At 32.8% G+C, this 19434-nt stretch overlaps 1 protein-coding gene across 1 annotated transcript in view; it reads right to left on the bottom strand.

Annotated features, from left to right (window-relative positions):
• Positions 1–19434, bottom strand: part of LOC130901679 (uncharacterized) — a 38918-nt gene that overhangs the window by 17718 nt on the left and 1766 nt on the right. The window contains exons 2-3 of the mRNA XM_057813213.1: positions 7100–7386; positions 2220–2452 (exon numbers count right to left, since the gene is read on the bottom strand). Coding sequence (XP_057669196.1) covers positions 2220–2452; positions 7100–7386 — 520 coding nt within the window. The remainder of the gene's footprint in view (positions 1–2219; positions 2453–7099; positions 7387–19434) is intronic.

A 19434-nucleotide genomic window follows, 5' to 3' on the forward strand; every position in this document is an offset into this window, starting at 1 on the left:
CCCAAAACTAAGTTACAAAATAAATACTTTGGGAAGAACAGAAACAAGTTGGACGCCTTAAGTATATTGGCGAAAAGAAGTGTTGTAAATTCTTTATTTGCTGCACGTTCATTTGAGTATCCCTTCACTCAGCAAGTGCTATGTGAATTCACTCAATAGTATTTGAACCGAAAAGGTTTTCATATTCCTGTATTTCAAAACAATCTACTAGGAAAGAAAGGGTATTTAGCTTTTTGGAAAGAAATCCTGAATTGGCAAGTATATTGTCAGATAATATGAAATACTCAAGGGCATAATTAACAACCGAAACAATTGTGGAGTATTTTGAGAATTTATAAACAATTATTGAAGGTGGTCTCCGAAAACCATAATAAATTTCGATGAAGCTAACATAACCGATGATCCAGGAAAGCAGAAGAGCTTAGTGAGGATGGGATCTAAGTATGCGCATCGAATTTAATGATCTGATCTGCGCTACAAAACATGGTCAACTATCAGCACCATATGTGGTGTACAACAAAGCCAAGCATTTGTATCCTGATTGGATACAAAATGTGCCAACTGAAACTTTAATCGATTTTCTTCAAGGTGGTTGGATGGAGATATCTTCAAGATTTTTTCATTAAAGTGCTTGTACCATATTTGATTTGAATAGTAGACAATTGTGATTGTGGCTTATCATATGAAGCTGTGAAAAAGTGTAAATTAAATAATATCAGCTTCGAATTTTTGCCTCCGAATACCACACATATGTCAGCCTTTAGTTGTCTCTCTATTTGGATCATTAAAAAATACATGGCGCCGAAGCCTTACAACGTGGAAATAAACAAATCGTGGGTTGTAACCGAAATTCCCTGTAGGCCTGAAACAAATACGCCATCTTCTCGTAGCTGAAGGATACTTAAATAGCAGCAGCTACATTCTTATCAGTACTGACATGTTTTTGTTACAAGAGATTTGATTCCAATTTTTTTACTGATGAGGTTACCTTTATGCGACAAGGTATTTTCAATTCCTATAATGCACACTACTAGTATGACGAGAGTCCACAAGTCAAGAGGGTTTCACATTACCAACAAACACTTCAAGTTAATATTTGGGCTACAATTTATGAGGTTATCACATTCTTTTTGGAAATTCTAATGAAGATATTTGTCTGGAGTTTTTGAACATTCACTTATTAGAGACATAAGGAGATTTAACGTTAGACGAGTGGCTATCTTTATATTTATGCATGATGGAGCTTCACTGCACTTTTAAAGAGGGTTGTAATCGATTGAGTATCGTTTTCCGAATCCATCCATTGATCTAGTTCATGATTTTATAATTCTTTGCACTACACAGAAAGATTGAAAGAAGAATTTAAAGACAGAATTCAACGTCCCGTTAATGATCACATAGCTGATTCCCACCCTTCACATAATTACTCTAATTGAATTTTAATTTATGTTCTTGTTCATTTTAATTTTTTTTATCATTACTCTTTATCAGAATCGGTTATAATTTCATAGTGTTCAATCCCAAATGTTCTGAAAACGACAAATAGTATTTTTTTGGTTTGAAATTGAATGGTACGAATGGTATATGAGAGTTCGATATAAAAACATGTTCATGGGATGTACCCAAAATGTATTCATATGAAATTTCATTGCACCAATAGTTTCGGCAAAATCGTGATAATTGTGCCTAGTTTATTTCAGACGTCCTCTATTTCGAATACGTATGGCATTACGAACATTGTTCACTGAGTAAGCTTCAATTATATTTCTACTTTTCTCCTATCTTACAGACGGAGTCACTTTTTCCAGAATGCACTATATAAACAAAGAATGCAAGGAAGAAATAGCGATATTTAGAGCATTAGGGAATCATTGATGTGATGTACAATTCTTCCAACTCCTCCAAACGTGAGGACCGACTTTTTTCGAATATACGATCATCGAAATATTACAAAAATGACATAAGATATCAAGTTATACCAAAAGAAAATTTGTTCTTTTCTTTTTAAGATGAGATGAGAATACGAGAGAGGCATACGAGTATATGAAAGCAAATTGATAAGACGGGACAGTTAGAATATATTTGTACAAAATTTGTTGCCAATCGTTTGGATATGATTATTTATGTATACATTTCATTTCTCAGCACTATACTGAAATTTATATAATAAGTTGATATTTATACTGATTATTTCAACCAACCAAAAAAATCGTACTCACGTTTTCTTCTTTTTAATACGAAAACTCAAGTCGTCTGTATCTCCTGGATCAGCACTTTCAGATGGAGGTTTTTGAAGATTATTGATGGGGCTATTCTCACTAATTTTCAACTGTTTCAAAGTTTTCGCAAGCTTCGCGTCTCTTAATAAGCAGTGATCGACACAATAATCAAGGACAATATCTAGTTCTTCATCATCTGGACATTCCCTGCTGGGACATGGACTCCACCAAACCTTCATTCATGAGAATTAATTGATTAATAACTAATTGATTCGAATTTTGAAGCTGAATTATGTATGGACTAGAGTTTACTCATGTCCTTGTTTTTAAAATAACGTTTCAATCTTATTATACAGATTCATAACACAATGGAAATGAAAGAATCAAAATAAAATCTGTCGAGGTCGTGATAAATTAACAAGCTAACAAAATATTTTTTTCCGTATAAGGTATAAGGATTCACAATCAATTTAATATTGGAGAGGTGGTTTTAGCTTGGAAATAACTACAAGAACGTTTTATTTATTATAGGTGACATGCTCATTAGCTCTAAAAATTTGTGCATATCTACAAGTTGGCTTATGGGAGCATGAGAAACTAGCATACATGTTTCTAAATGCGAGATATTTCCATTTAATTGTTTTATTTATTTAGGGTTTATGAAAATCACTCTTATATCAAAATTACAACGAAATGTATACTTTGTATAGGATTGACTAGTAGAAATCACGGATAAACATAAAGAGCGAGCTAAAAAGTAAACTTAAATCTCAACTTTCTTTCAAATGGTTACACCTTGTATTTGGCATGTGGCTTCATTCTTGTGAAGCATTCTCTATATTTGTAATCATTTCAAGTTTGTCAATAGTTTAGTGATATTTTTTTAGTACAATAGTTATTTATACGAGGGTTGCTTTTTAAGCTATGAGTATTTAAGTTGGAATCTTTAAAACTGTTGGTTATATTCATAACGAACTTCACTACCAGTGGCAATTGAGAAATTGACTGAGTTGTTCAACGTTGAAAACAAACACGTTTAGGCATGCCATGCAATGATTCCGCATGCCATGAAGTATGTCCAACAACTGAATATTTATTGGAGACAAACATCGAATTAATATCTCAATCCCCGTATTCACTCAATTTATATCCTGCCTTTTTTTGTATTCCACCGTCAAACAGAATATAGCGACTTTTATCACCTCAAAAAGCTGATTTTGGGAACCATTTGTCCACGATATCAGCTTCCAATCTGAAAAAAATGTATCCAGAATTGGTTTAAGCAATAGTATGTGAGAATATGTAGATCTTAAGGGCGAATATTTCGAAAAGCTATGAAAATCTTTATTCCGAAATTGTTCGTTTCTATTTAATTTTAACGAAAATGATTCATTGTTTTTTTATTGAAGATTTATATAGGAATGTTGATCTACAATACAATAATGATACCAATGTAGTTGAAAATTTTACAATAAAAATTATTAAACCATTATGGACAGATCTTGAACATACAGATTTGAAGAGAATGAGAGAATAGAGGAAACGCCCAAATAAAAATTAGCAGGAGACAGGAAAGAATGGAATAATCGGATACAAGAGCAGTCGGCTCTTTCGTCTGGCTCCTAAAAAGGAAGAAGGCAAAAATATGGAAAAGAAAGTTTGGTTAACTGAACTTTTGAAACTTATTTTTTACGAATATGGAGAAAAGTGTCAAACTGCTCGTGAGTGAACAAGCTGAAATTAGGTGTTGCGTTGATCTGACAACATCGCCAGTACCATTTTCTTCCACTACTCAGATAGATAATAAAGAAAGAGCTTTTCAGATGAGGCCATAAAAAGGACACAAAATATGAAAAGGGTCCCTTAATTATTTGTTCAATAAATTCCATGTGTTTGTTTCATAATTCGTTGATTATTATTATATAAAATTATTTAAGCTCTGAAAGTATTGTAATAAACAATTTGATTACATATGTCCATGTGGAAAAAATAATTCTACGTTACTATCTGAAGGTCAGAGGCGGCTCAAGCCGAATGGTTAACATTCCGTAACGTTCACAGGAACAAACTGTACAATCTGAAGATAGCGGAAATGAATTTTTCAATAGACTATTTAACAAAAAGGTACTCTTTGTTTAACTTGATAAAATTTATTGTTTCGGAGTGGGAGATATTTGGATTTTTATATTGTTGTACACAGGTATAAAAACACAATTAAATATTCTTTGTAGAACGGATGAATAAATAAATAAACATTTGTACTACTGAAGGTTGTATACTGTACACTTTCTGGGCAGAATTATACTCGACTGTGGTACTTTTGTTAGAATTGATGACGGTTTACGAAAATCAAGTTTGTCTATATAAATTAAGTAAGCTAGTTTCCATTTTTAAAAAAATTATATTTTGGTGAAGGTCGACAACGAACAATACGAACACCAGCTTTAGAGCATCTTTCACATCCAGAAAGTGCATGCCATGGAAGTAGGGGATTATCCAGCAATTCTTGCCTATGGTCATTTCTTTCTAGATAAACAATGAGTTGATAATACATTTGTTGAAAAGTACTGTTTACTAATGAAGCAGGTTTCACACGAAATGGTTTTATCAATTCTCAAATCACATAGGCTTATAACTATAATTTTTTTCATCTCACAGCATTATTTTCACGTCATCTCTCACTCTCGAATTTTTTGCATCATGTCCTATAATATCCTTTATATCGTTTATATATTCGTTCAAAATTATCGTATATCAACGAAAAACTGATTTAATGTTAAAAAGTGAATTTGTCCTTTTTTCAAGATGACGCAAAATTCACAAATTACGGTCGATAATTTAAAGTTGAGCTTTTCTAGACCTTCCCTACTTCATTAAATATTCAGTTAATTTCATACTTACGTAGGATCCTCGGCACTTTCAAAATTGTTATTAACATGGGGGTGAGATAATCGACACGTGAACGACAATTGTGAAAGTGCACAAGCGATCGGTACCTAAACTGATTCTGGCCCGCTAACGATACTAATAATAATAAACGAAAAAAAAAATTGAAATGTATAAATTCTTAAATGAAAAGTGCAGGTGAATTTACAATTTTGGATTTTTAAAAATAGAGTTTGCAATACTACTCGAAACATCAATGTAAAAATTAGATAAGATGCTAATCCAATGGCGAGTAGTAAGTTGTTAAAGCAGTTCCAGAATCGAGTTGTTGAGACACAGATTCAATGGTAAATTTTCACCAAAATGCCTACATGTACAGAACATTGATGGGCACTGTCAATATGTAGATCAAGAAAATTTATCGAATTTGAAGATCTTATGAAGTCATTGTTGAGTTTTAGAGGTTACAAAACTCCTTTGTAGGATGAAACTAAAATTTCCCAAGTGCTTAAACAAAAACCGTTCGCGCCAGACAAGGACTTTGCTTATGGTAGAATGTAAAAATGAATATCTGAACCACTCTAGGTAACACCGATGTCATCCACAAATAAAGTGAATTCACTATTTAATTCTTGAGTCTGTGACATCATTAATTAATACCAAAAAAATAATTCAAACTAAATTGAAACCTGAGGTACATCACTTGTAAATTTGAAACTTTTCCAGCTGTTCTTTACATTCAAGGTAATAAAGAAACTATTTTAGAGGAACGCCGTGGATGCCATAGTACTTTAATTAACTAATCAGAATTTCATGATGAACCGAAAGCCTTAGCGGAATCACAAAAGCCAAAACCGTGAAAAATGTATTATTAAGTGAGGTATATATTTCATTAAGAGCATTTATTAGGTAAGAAACCAAAATGGTGAACTTTCAACATTTTAGAAATAACAATAGACGATTTTTCATTAGTCTTTCAATTATCTTAGATAAGATTGATAATAATATAGGACGATAGTTACTGCTGTTATTTTTGTCGCCACTCTTGTACAGTGGGAAAAGCCCCTTTTCAAAGGATTCGTTGATAAGAGATCATAAAACGTTAAAAATCATTTCTGGAACATTTAAAAATAACCCAGCTGGTAAACAACCAATGCCACAGAAAAGAAAGACTATCATGACAAAGATCGATAGTAAAGTGAACGCAATGGATATGAATATCCTAAGAAAAATAGAAAGAAAAAATGAGATGGACGGAATTAGGAATAAAATTATAAGAAACAACTTACAACAAGAAACAAACAAAGAGAGAGTAAATAAGGGAATCTTAGACTTGTTTGGATGAATTTGGGAGGCAAGAATTACAGAATGAGCAAGCTAAGAAGAACATGGAACCAATAAATAGCAGATATAGAGAAACAAAGGCAAAGGAGAATAAATCAAATGATGATACTGGCATAGTGAGGAAAAGATGAGGGTAAATCGATAATAACAATATTTCTGATGCTCTAGAGAGGAGAAAATAAGAAGAAAAGCTTCATTTTCCAAAGTGGATATTTGAGTACAAATAAAATTATTTTTTAAAACAAACATTATGAAATAATCGTTCTTTATTATTCACTTTTTGGGTATGCATATACTTTTAATTTCCTTGTCGAATGTAAGATGAACATGACATATTTTTCTCATACAATGTAATACCAAACTCAACTTCCAGATAAATCACAACCTCATTATTCTCAGCCCTAAACCTTCAAAAAATCAAGGAAAGTTTTTTGTTTGTGAAAATATTTGACAATATATTTTCTCTCAATCTTGCTCATTTATATTTTGACGATAACTTATATAATAATAACCGAAAGTTTAATGAGTCCTCAAAATTCTAAAGTAGTAACAGTATTTAGAAACATTTTGCAGCTGATCTCCATTGAATGGATGCTTCTTTAATCTACAAATATTTCGGATTATTTTTTAAACAAATTTTTCTTACATACCTCAATATACATTTTCTTTGGATGCCTGATTATATAGCCATCTGGTACGGTACCTGGTGTTTCTTTTTGAGGCATAAATAACAAAGAGTGATGTAACAGAGCTGTTAAAATGAAACAACCGATTACAATTTGTTTGTATTTACCGAACTTGTCAACTAAGTAACCAGTAGCTGGTGGAGCGATAAACGTCGTGAATGGTAGACATAGATAAATAATACCAATTTGTTCCATGCTCAAACCAATGCTTTGCATGTGTATTGTAAGGTACGGAACGAGCGATGATTGGGCTGAAAAAAAATCAAAATTCAATGTTGTTTTATATTATGAAAACAAAATGAGAAATAGCAATAAATAACTTCAACCATACTTAATTAGAACTAGGAAAAAAATCCAGACCGACGAAAGTGACGGAAAGTAAGACTGGACCAAACCAGAATTAAACGTACTCTTCTGAACTCCTGAAGTGGACGAAAACAGAGACAGAGTATTCAGAGGTTAACACTAACAATTGTGAACGAAAAACAACACATCCGCCATTTGAAATCATCCATGATTAGAACACCATTACCCCGAAAATAGGGGTAATGGTGTTTTGTTTTCATTGATTTTTAAACCAATCTTTTCCCTATGTAATTATCTCGTCTAATATTGTATCCATTATAGATCTTCTCTTGGTTACAAGTACTATATCATCAGCGTAAGCGATAATTTGTCCACCACTTGACTTCAAATCTCTTTTATGAATTCTCCTAATTATGTATTTCAATGTTAAGTTGAATACTATTGACGATAGCGAGTCGCCGAGTCTTACTCTTTTGATAATCATAAACTCATCAGTTAATTTCTGGTCACGACTTAAATATTGATAATCGATAAAAAATGTGTCCAATAATAAATAGTTAGCTGCATTTGAAAGCAGTGAAATTGCTAAATGTAAAAACAGCTTTAATAAGGACAAAGATCCAATTCCTTACAGCGCCCACTCTATAGTTAAGTAGTCAAGAAATAAATTTGAAGATTTCTGCCAAGAAGGTTTTCCCGCTGGAATTCGTTTTTGCGAAAGAAATTTTATTGGTATTAAACAGATAAGTCAAGTTATTAGGTTTAAGTTTACCTTCAGTCTCTGAAGATGATAACTTGGTTATCGAAACGCGCGTCAGACAGACAGTATAATTGTGATTGTTAGTGTAGTGATAGTGTAATCAGTGTTGTCAGTATTCTATTTAGGATATTCACGTTTTATGCCAATTATACTTCTTATTTTTCTGTCTTATTTCCGCAATAGCCAAATAGTTAACAGTAAACAATGCTCAAATTCCTTATACTAAAAATGCAAAGTATATGGAAATGAAACGCAATGAGCTTGGTATAAAATATAGAAAAATTTACTGGTTTCCAGACCAATTTTCCCATGCAACTACTTCTCTACAAAAGGATATTGATACCTGTCTGGACATATGGTAAATAACTTTGGGACTTTGGGAGAAGTAACAGTCAAGTGATATACTGCCAAATAGAGTATTCGGTAACATCGTTGACGCAACTTGGTCCCCCGATAGGGACCTCGATGTGAAACAACGTATTCAACAATATGGGAACATTGCAGCTCCTCGACAATGCCAATTTAGTGAGAAGGCTCAATAAGTTCAAGCCGTTCATGTCTGCTAACTTATTAGACATACTGACTTTAGCATTTAATTTCGGATATCAACAGAAAAAATTGATTCTTCTAATCTACATATCATAAAAAACTTCTGTTAAGTGACCTTTGACAGCAAGATTAAAATGATGAAACCAAATATCAGTCATTGAAATTTTTACCAATTTTATTCCAAATTTTAGGAAATATTCGATTTGTAAAAAAAAACGAATTACTTATTTCGTTCAAATTGGCTTTTACAAAGAATGGTTCAGTAACGGTGATGTCGATAATACCTGTCCAAACATTAACTTTCAATGCCCTTTATTTTCTGTTTCCGCATTAAACTAGGATTAGTATGACACCAATATCCACAATTGTGGTGTTTGGCTGCGCCGTTTAATATAAACGACTATCAATATCCATCTTAATTGTAAAATGAGGGTCTGCATCTACATTCCACATAATCGTTTAACCAAATTACGTTTCGCGATTATCGTCAACTCCAGATAATCCTTGTTAGGTTGAAATTTTTCACTTCTCAATTCTTCTTGATAATGTTGCTACACTAATATCATACTGTAATACAATTATCCGAATGGATGTTTAATGAGTATTCAAAAAAGTTAAAATAGTAAAAATAAAAAAATATTGACAATTTAAGTTTAAATTGTGGTTAACATTATATTGTTATAACCTGTTTGCCTTTCTAAATTTTTTTCCTATTTCTAATACGATGTATGATTTTTATTTGTTCGTGAATTAGTGGAAAAATTTAATAGCACTGCTGCAGCAAGCGCTTTAACAATAACCAAATCTTTAGATAGTCAAGTCATGTTAAAAGAAAGTCTACATCTGAATGATTAGTGAATAAGAGAACTAACAGAACTCGAGGTGAAAGCGGTCACAGTAGATGCTCAAAATGTTGTCTGCTTATTTCAATACAGCAAGCCCTATGATTATTTTCAATACATTCCGTCTTTTTATCAAAGTTGTTTCGATTTCCGCATATTGACGTTATTTTAAAGAACTATATATATATATATATATATATATATATATATATATATATACTCTGCAACAAACCATATGTAGACTGGAGGTGCGAGTCTAAAGCGACAAAGATAATGGTAAAAAACATAGTTCTTTTTACTAAAACGCGTAATTAACTGTAACAAATTTATTATAATTAAATTATGAAAAAACTGGATCAAAATAAAAAGAGGCCACGATCAGGGCATGCAGATTGGCCTTCAGTTGTACATATGACCTTTCATCGAAGATCCTCCACTGAATGTAAACCACAACGATTGAACCTTTTTTCATATATGCAACTATCGTGAGATTGCCTTGTAAGAAGAGCGTGAAATTAAAATGCACATGGCGATTCTTAGTATCACAAGGTCCGTGCATACAGACAGCATACATATTCTCAACAATGTAGACTGAAGTAATTCGGGGTGCTTTAAGCACCAAATCACCAAAAACCTCTCCTTGGAATGGCCAGATCGCAAGGTAAACTCTGGAGATGGAAACACCTGGTATGGGACAAGTGCAGGTCTACAAAGTTGGGCTTTTTGTCTTATTTACCATTTAAACAGTCGTGAAATTCGACAGGTCACCGGTGCTCTGACCAGATACTGTCCTTTTAGACGCCATCTTCATTATATATACCTCACGAATGATAAAAAAAGCTGCTGGTGCATGGAAGGGGCAATTTGCGCCATCGGTGGATGCCTAACACACTCACTTGTGAGGTTCAAACACATCAACAATCCTAACAGTTTCCCGAGTGACGTGAAAAGGTTCAAGTCAATGACCCTGATTACCTTCTCAAAGAACATCGGCCTTTGATAGTTTTAAAAGGGGCAGGAAGAAAATCAACTATTATTATCAATTTTTATGTTTATTCCAATAATTCATCAAATCAAATTGTACCTATAATAATATTAATCTGTTGAAATGAACTCAAATACTACAAACAGAAAAAAGTTTAAATGATTCAGAGTTGTGACACCGGAGAAGGATTGATGAATATGGTTATTGCTTTGTACATGAAATACTATCCAAATTCTGCAATGAAAAAAGTACTGCTTGCTAGATTATCAAGAGGAATATTCAAAAGGTGAAAATGAAACTGATGCAGTTGCAATAGATGTAGATTCCAAAATTTCAATAACAAATCGGAGATTAAGTACAAAGTAAAATAAATTTACTGAAAAATTATGGAGCAAACATAATTCACAATTTAGAAGAAGGTGATGAAGCAAGGCGATTGCATTTCTGGTTGCCGTTAGAGAAGCTTATTTTAGAAAACAGAAATTTTTATAAATTAACAGTTCTTATACCATATTGGTATGAAAGCAATTCCCATTACATAATTAAAGCACGTAGACAGTATTTTAAAAAAGTGCATGCTTGGTATGCCGTGTCATACGATCAAACCTGAGACCTTTTCTTTATAGAAAGAGTTATATCAGGATGCTCATTGTAAAGATTTATTGACGAACTTCTTCGAATATTTGACAGACTCATTGGCATGATAATTTTCTTGTTCATCAGCACGAAGGATTACTGATTCTGCATAATCAGTTCAGAGAAAAATAGTTTGGGAAAAGGAGTGTCACATTTTGACCTGCTGGAACCCAGACCTTACAATAATGAAATTTTTTTGTATAGAGAAAGGTAAACCATATAGTGCGTAAAGAGCTCATTCCAAATGATACTCACGGAGCTCCATCCATCACTAGAAAACAATCACAGACAGCATTTTTACAATTCCAAAAATGTATTTAATCTGAGAAGTGTATTGAATCTTCTAATCAATTATCACTAACTAGTGTTAAGACCGTAAAAGTTTCTTGAAATTATAAAATTTGAAAATTATGGTTGACAACTAATTTTGAAATTTGGTATGTTATCCTAGGTGTTAATCTAGATCATCTTCTCCCAATAACTGTCTCTCACATTTGTCACATGGAAGACATTTTACTAAGCGAAAGAATAAGTTTCTGAGAAAATTTTAGAGGTATTTCTTAAAACTTAAATCACGTTAGAAGTGAGTCGTTTTAATAATAGCTCTTAATCTCAGAAAAAAATTAAGTTGAGAGAGAATAAAACCACAATGAGTAATAAAATTATAAGTGATAGTAACAGATAATAATTAGTATATAAGTCATATATAAGTCCATAGCAAAAATGAAACTAGTATACTGCGTGTCCGGAAATAAATATTGTAAATATTTAGAAATATATTGAAAATATATAATGTAAAAGTGCTACTATCCGTTTCACCGAAGTCGTCGATGACATATTCAGAGGAAGGGCAATGTGGTGATTAGATAAACCTTAATGTAAGGCCACTATTCTTGCTCGATCAAACACTGTCAAGTTGAAACGTTAAATATAATTTATTCTACAAAAATTCATATATTTACGGACGAAAATAATTTTTTGTTACGATATTGTTTCGAAAGTATACAAGGGGGGGCCTTTTGGAGAAGTATGTACTTTAATTGATAACACAGACCCGTATTTTAATATGCAGGCTAAATTTCTACAAATGTGAGAATTGAATCAGATCATATTATGTCCTAACAGACCTCACATCTACGGTAATGTGATTACAGTTTGACGTCTTTGATTGAGAGTTAACATTACTAATAAAAAATATATCCCGGTTATTTTCTAATTCAAATATTATGTTAATATTAAAGACAAGTATGTTGGTTGTATTATGACAGTTTCAATTATTTCTGTAATCTTATCACTACCTAATTAATTATCTTATCAAAAACCAAGTAGTACATAAATTAGATAGATAAATTTGAATAATAATGTAACACATATATTTCGTTTAAAATATTTATTTTAGTATAACTAAAGTTGACTTCTGATAACTTAAATTGACCTTGATACTTGTGTAAACTGGAAGTAAGTTGGAACATTTGTCAGTTAAAATTATATGAAACAGAAGAAAATAATTCTTATCGACAAATTAAGTCGTATTGAACTTGTCATCGTATGAATAGAGAAGTCGAAAAGGGGAAAATAGAGGGAAATAGAGCGTATGTAGAGCAGATAACTGGAGATGAATATGAATACGGGCGTCAGTCATAAAAAGCGGATTCTATACAAATTGCAAATAGCATGCATATCTGGGTATTTTGTGTATTTGTATCAAAAAGGCTACATTCTTACCTGAATTTCTTAATTCTTCAAAATATTTGATTGTCCTAATGCAACGATCGCCAAACAGTCGATCGCGAGCCACCGTTAGCTCGCGGGGTAATTTTGGGTAGCTCACAGTGACGCTCAGCGGGTTGGCAACACTGAGTATCTGGGAGCTCTGCAGCCGATTATTCATTGCCGGAGTTACACGTTTTTGTTTCGCAGACTGTTATTGTCCCGCGTGTAGCCAGAGTGACGTTATGGTTGTGCCGTATGTGTTTAATTCACGTGTACACATTTAAGCTCTTTTCTTTTTTGTTTTCACTATGGCTAGTTCAAGCAAAACGCCGAAAACCTATCACTATCATGCAGAGTGGGAAACCGATTACTTTTTCACGCAAGTTAAAGATAAATGTGTACTTTGTAATGTGAGTTGGAAAGGAAGGAAATGTTGAGCGTAATTTCAAGTTCAGTTCATAGTTGAATTGGAAAAGATTATCCGTTGAATTTAGCTCTGAGAAGAGAGAAGGTGATGGAGTTAAAATCTCAGCTGAATGCATAACAGTCAACTTTTCTTAAAATACTAAATAAGAACAAGGTAGCTACCGAGGCGTCACTCCGGATTTCAAAGGTCATCGTTCAACATAAGAAACAGTACCAATACCGTGATGCAAAGAGTTGAAGTTATGAGTTCTGATTTTATTTCACAGCTTAAAACGAATCAACTGATATAGTTTATACAGGTCAGTTGGCTATTTTTGTAAGAATTTGAAGAGAGAGCTGGTAAAGGTTGTGCCGTTTATTGGGCACACAACTGGAAATGATATATTTTTAGCATTCTACAAGCTCAATGAATCTGAAAAAATTCCTGTGGAGAAGTTGGTGGCCCTAGCTACGGATGGAACTCCTGCAATAGTAGGCGTGGAGAAAGGATTTATTGCCTTGTGTCGTAAAGAAAGTGACATACCAAAATTTTTGTCGTACCATTGCATCACACACCAGCAGTATTTATGTCGAAAGTTCTTGAGTATGAACAATGTCATTAAAACCGTGTTGTCAAAATAGTAAATGAAATAAGAGCACATACACTTCAAAGAGAAGAGAAGAGAAGAGTTAACATGCCAGTATGGTGATCTGTTGCTTCATACATAAGTTCGTTGGCTTAGTAGAGGCAGAGTTATGCAAAGTTTCAAAGAGATGCTACCTGAACTAGTAAAATTCTTGAAAGATCGGGGTGAGCACCTCACCGAACTGGAGGATTCCACATGGCTACAAGATTTTTCCTATCTTACAGAGATATAACTGAAAAGTTTAATAGCTTAAGCTTGCAGCTTCAAGGCGAAGATAACAATATCGGTGAAATGATTTCAGATGTAATATCATTTTCAAAAAAGCTTGAGCTGTGAAAAAAGAATATAACCCAGTTTGAATATAAGCATTTTCCTAGTCTAAAGCAGATCGTTGAAAAACAAAATCCTCCACAACATTCCAGCAATAATCAAGAATCCGTGTAAATTCTTTCAGACTTAAGATAAAAATTTGATCAACGATTCCAAGATTTTAAAAGCATATTTATTGTGGCACAGTTCGTCAACTCTATCTTTGTAGAGATCAATGCAAAAGGTTTTTCAGCTTTGTTGTAAAACATTTTGGTGGAGATTAGGCTGCCGTTAAAATAGAAGTTGTTGATTTTTAGAATGACCTGTATCTAAAATCCCTCTCTACCACTGAAAATTTCTGGCCTCTAGTACCCAAAGAAAAGTGTCCAATTGTGATTCAAGTTATATTGAGTTTGAAAGCTTTATTCAGTTCTACATACTAAGATGGCTCACTAACTCAAAAGTTTGGCGCCCACTGTCCTAATGCGATTCATTACGATTTAGTTTAGGCCCCTTTCTAGCTGAACCAGGCAGAATATTCCAAGTGGCCAATAAGAGATTTTCCACCATTTTTTCACTAGATGCGGTTAACGTTGATGTTTATTTCATTTATTCATCAGTTTATCAGTGACTGTTGGTCGATCAACGTGAATTTTCTGGAGAAAGTAATGAGAAGTGCAGAATAGTTGATTTCTGTATATTGTAAAAAAAGCATCATTGGCAAATCAACTAACCATTATCAAAATGCATTAGAGTATTGTAGTGGAAACTATGAACAATTTAGAAAAACATAAGGAGTCTTGAATGGAATCAAGTTGTAATTGTTAAAGAATTTGAAGACAAAGTTTCAGGTAGAAACAGTGAATACAAAAACGTTCAATCATTTCAGGAAAAACAGCGCTTTAGACTTGATATAGGTTTATAATTTTCAAATCGAATTCACTTCAAATATGCTCAGTAAATGCTGAAAAGAACTTTTTGAGTTTTAAAAATATACTGACTGATGGAAGGTAATAAGGTAACACCCGCTCATAAGTTACAATAGGAGATTTATCGGGTTTTGTCAGTATAATATACAAATTCCTCATTCAGAAAAATATACAAGATGAGCCTCATTTGATTTTCTGTGCATATTTTGAGCAGAATTTATAATTTTTTACTACGTATTTTATCAAACTTTAATTTATCAAATTTTAATTACAATAAAACAACAATCAATCAATTGTAATTTTGCCACACTCCGGCGCAGTTTCGTAAAAATTTCCATGCACCAAGCATGCCCACAGCCGTGGAGACTCTGGGTAAAATTTAAATAGGGAAGTCTCGTCATTATACGGGTAATCTCACTGTCTGTAGTTTTCACAGAAGCGACGTAATTAATACCATCCTTGAACACTATTAGTTTGAGAATGCGATATATGGTAGTATGTAATCATATTTTAATAAAAAGAGTTTTCAAGATCAAAGCTTTCGCATAACATCTTCCATTTTTGTCTCTGTTGTAGTTCGGGTACTACTACAATGGTCTTCCAATGTCTAAGTGTGAGAGCGAGAGACAAGTCAAATCATTGGGATTAGAGGTTGAAGCAGTAAGTGCTTCAAGGCGGGTGAATAACGTTTGACAATCATAAAATAAAAACTTATGGTCATTTATCCTACGCTTGAGATGATGTTCTAAGGTCTTCCTTTATTTTTTTCGTCGTTTTCCAAATTGCTTAAAAATGAGCGAATTATCTAGTATAAAATGCCGCTTAATATTTGAGCGAGAAATTTTGTCGATAATCTCTTTTTTGTTGATTATTTGAAAAAGAACTCATTTTCTCCATTTTTCGGATAAATGTAGCAAAATTGGTTTTCTTATTAGAATATACCTGGGTAGGCTTGTTACGTTGACTAACAAACCGATAAAACAACTGCATGAAATCATCGGAAATAAGACAATTTCCGAATGTTTGTCCCGGGTAATGAAACAAACGAATAATGTTATCCAACATTATTCTCATCTAATAGAAAATAAGGAAAGCAGATGAAGAAATAAAATATAAATCAAGAACTTAACCTAGAAATGTGCTTGAGAGGTTTGCGAAGATTGATAATGGTGTAACATAAAGGTGAAATTGCATTTGTTGCATTGCATATATGATTCAAATGTGATAATGCACTTACTGGAAAAACTTTTGGACTCCTCTTACGTTTTTTAAAACCAAATGTAACAGAATTTCTCAATCAATTATCCAAAGGTTCTTACTTAGTAGATATGGTAGTAGATAAATTTTCATAATGGGCACTCAAAAAAAAGTGTGCTCTTCTTCATTTTAGATTAGTGAATCAGCCACGGCAATAAAACAAAGGTATTTTCAGATTTTCAATTATTTGTTGAGTTAAATTTCCCTTCATTGAACATCAACTTTTTTTAAATACATATTTTGATATTTTTAATGGTGAACGTTCTCACAACGTGTTGCCGTACGAGTTGTTTACAAATACTTGCAACATTCATCTTTGTCAAAAATGGAATTTAATCGTAAACATGATTTTCTACGTAGATTAAACCAATAGCAGTGTGCAGATAAACTCGCTTTGAATTTTGGTGATGAAACATTATCTCGAACCACCGTGTTTCGCTGGTTTTCCGAATTCCATTGTGGTCGCACTTCACTGCAGGATGAATTTCGTCTAAAAACGTCGATGTTGTGCGTAAACTGATATTGCAAAATCGTCATGCGACATTTGAGGCATACTTGGGCATTAGTTTCGCTCGCATACATTAAATATTCACATCACATCAATCCATCGAATTTATGGAACATCCGCCATACAATTTTTGATTGGCACTCAATGATTTCTTCTTATTCCCTCAGATCATAAATAAATTGCGAGGTCAATGTTTTTCTACGCCTGAAGAAGTGGTTGATGCCTTGAAGTCACGTATTTTGAAGGTACCTTAATCGGAAAGGAACAAATGCTTCGACAATTGGCTCAAGCACATTCAAAAGTGTATTGATCTTGATGGAGAATATTTTAAAAGACATTGCAGCTATATCCAGTTATAGATATTTGTTTGTATTCGCCAACTCAAAACCTTCGTATTATCATTCATTTTTATAATTTTCATGGCAATATCTTGGCAATAAGACTTTTGGTGTCTTCGTAGGTGAGAGTATGTGTAGTACTGATCAATTTTCAATATTTTATTTATTAGCTCCCACTCTCACAATACATACAGCAATATGCAGCCGTCATTTCGCGATTTTAAGTCCTGTTTGTCACTTCATCACAGTTCTACTATAATCGTTTACGTTTAAATTTCACATATTTTACTGAATTGTATCGCTCTTCATCAATCTCTTCATGAGAAAGTCCATTCCGTGCTGATATGTATCAATCAGCTGCAAAGTTTCAACAGTTTTTTCAGTGAGAGGTTAAACATAAACAAATTTCCCCCACGGAAACGTTTAACTAATCCAACCCGCTACTATTAGTTCACCGTTCTCACTGTAAAGAGTACAAATTTCTCTAAAAAATCATGACACGGTGGGGTATTCCTTCAGAAATTTTACACGATTATAACTTTTATCATAAACACTGACTAACGAAACTCTCTTCACAGGATTGTAACCTCATATGGTAACATTGAGATGGGCATCAAATTAACCAAGTCGAATGTATTTAAAAAATCGTCGAATATATTCCAGATAACCTATTAATTCAATTGTTGATTATATCTCTATATTTCTCAACTTCTATAATCAGTAAATGATTGAATAGTGAAGTTCAGGAAATATTATTTTGAGATCTATCTCAGAAGTGCTCAAACAAATTTATATTAAGTGAGTTAACAGGTCAATCTAATATTTGCACAAATGCTTCCGAATACATTTCGATGTAGAGTTTGTCCAAGCATTTTAGTTGATGAAAAAAAATTTCCAAAATGTTTTCTATAATGAGACATGTTTTGTGAACATCTTTGGTATATCTATAAATCGTCTCTGACGACAATATGTGGAATCTTCTTTTGAATATCTGGACCTCAAACGATGTATCTTCTCTATAGCTAAAGCAAGCGGTATGCGTTTATAAGTTCGTCTCACAAAAATTCTCACAACTACTAAATTAATGTTGGGGTTGTGCTTTAGATTGATTACGAAGAGATCCTCTTGTATATTTCGTACCCTTGATCATCATAACATTGATGCGAATTATTCACATTTTCGGTGTTCTCAAATAATCTGATTATTGTAATCCCATATATTATGTGTATCTGAGTATATCAATTATTTAATGAAAGTTGTTGCGAAGTAATTTTTTTCGATCCGTCAAAAGCTGATAGTAACAGCTAATTTTGCATATTAATGCTGAACATCAAATTTGTATCTCTTGCCTATCACAAGATAATTGAAATGAATGAAAAATGAGTAATCGAATAATGGGATTATATTATTTAAGTAAATGATCGTGATGTTATCCATTAACTATTTGAAAGTATCCGTAAAGTGGAATTGGATTAAACATTTCTAATGATTTGGGGCGAAATTATTCTACAACCAATTCTTATCCAAGCTTTTATCTGGAGTCAGATGTAATGTTCTTATTTTCCATTCAATTTATGCTCTAGCTCATATCGATTTTCTTCTGAACCCAGAATTTCTTGCGAGTGTTAGAAACCAATTTAGTCAATTGCGGCTAAAATGCCTATATTGGTCAAAACATATTGGTCCTATCATATTCACTCTTTGAGCGTTAAATATGGTTTCCTTTCTTTCATCGTGGACTCTCACTTGATTAATCTCAACATAATTAATCATAAGCGTACATTCATACAGTAAAAAGAAAATTCTTTACACGAATTTTATTTGTATCTAATTCATTCATAGTTTGTTCCCAAACCAAATTTGGATTGTTGGTTGTGTTATGACATTTCCTATTTTTTTGTGATTGCTCAGGAATACATGTAGAAGTTATTTAAAATTTTATACAACGGTACCGTTAAATCAAACTGGAATAAGCGCGAAAATTCAAAGTGAATTGTTAGTTCCACAAAACTTGTATTCTTCTGTCTATTTTTATGTGAAATTCCTTAGACTTTTTTCGACACTACTTGAAAATAGTTATATTTGAGATAAATGTATGGGAGCTTGTTCAAGAGC

This window comes from Diorhabda carinulata, chromosome X, assembly GCF_026250575.1.
Source record: "Diorhabda carinulata isolate Delta chromosome X, icDioCari1.1, whole genome shotgun sequence".
Taxonomy (NCBI): Eukaryota; Metazoa; Arthropoda; class Insecta; order Coleoptera; family Chrysomelidae; genus Diorhabda; species Diorhabda carinulata.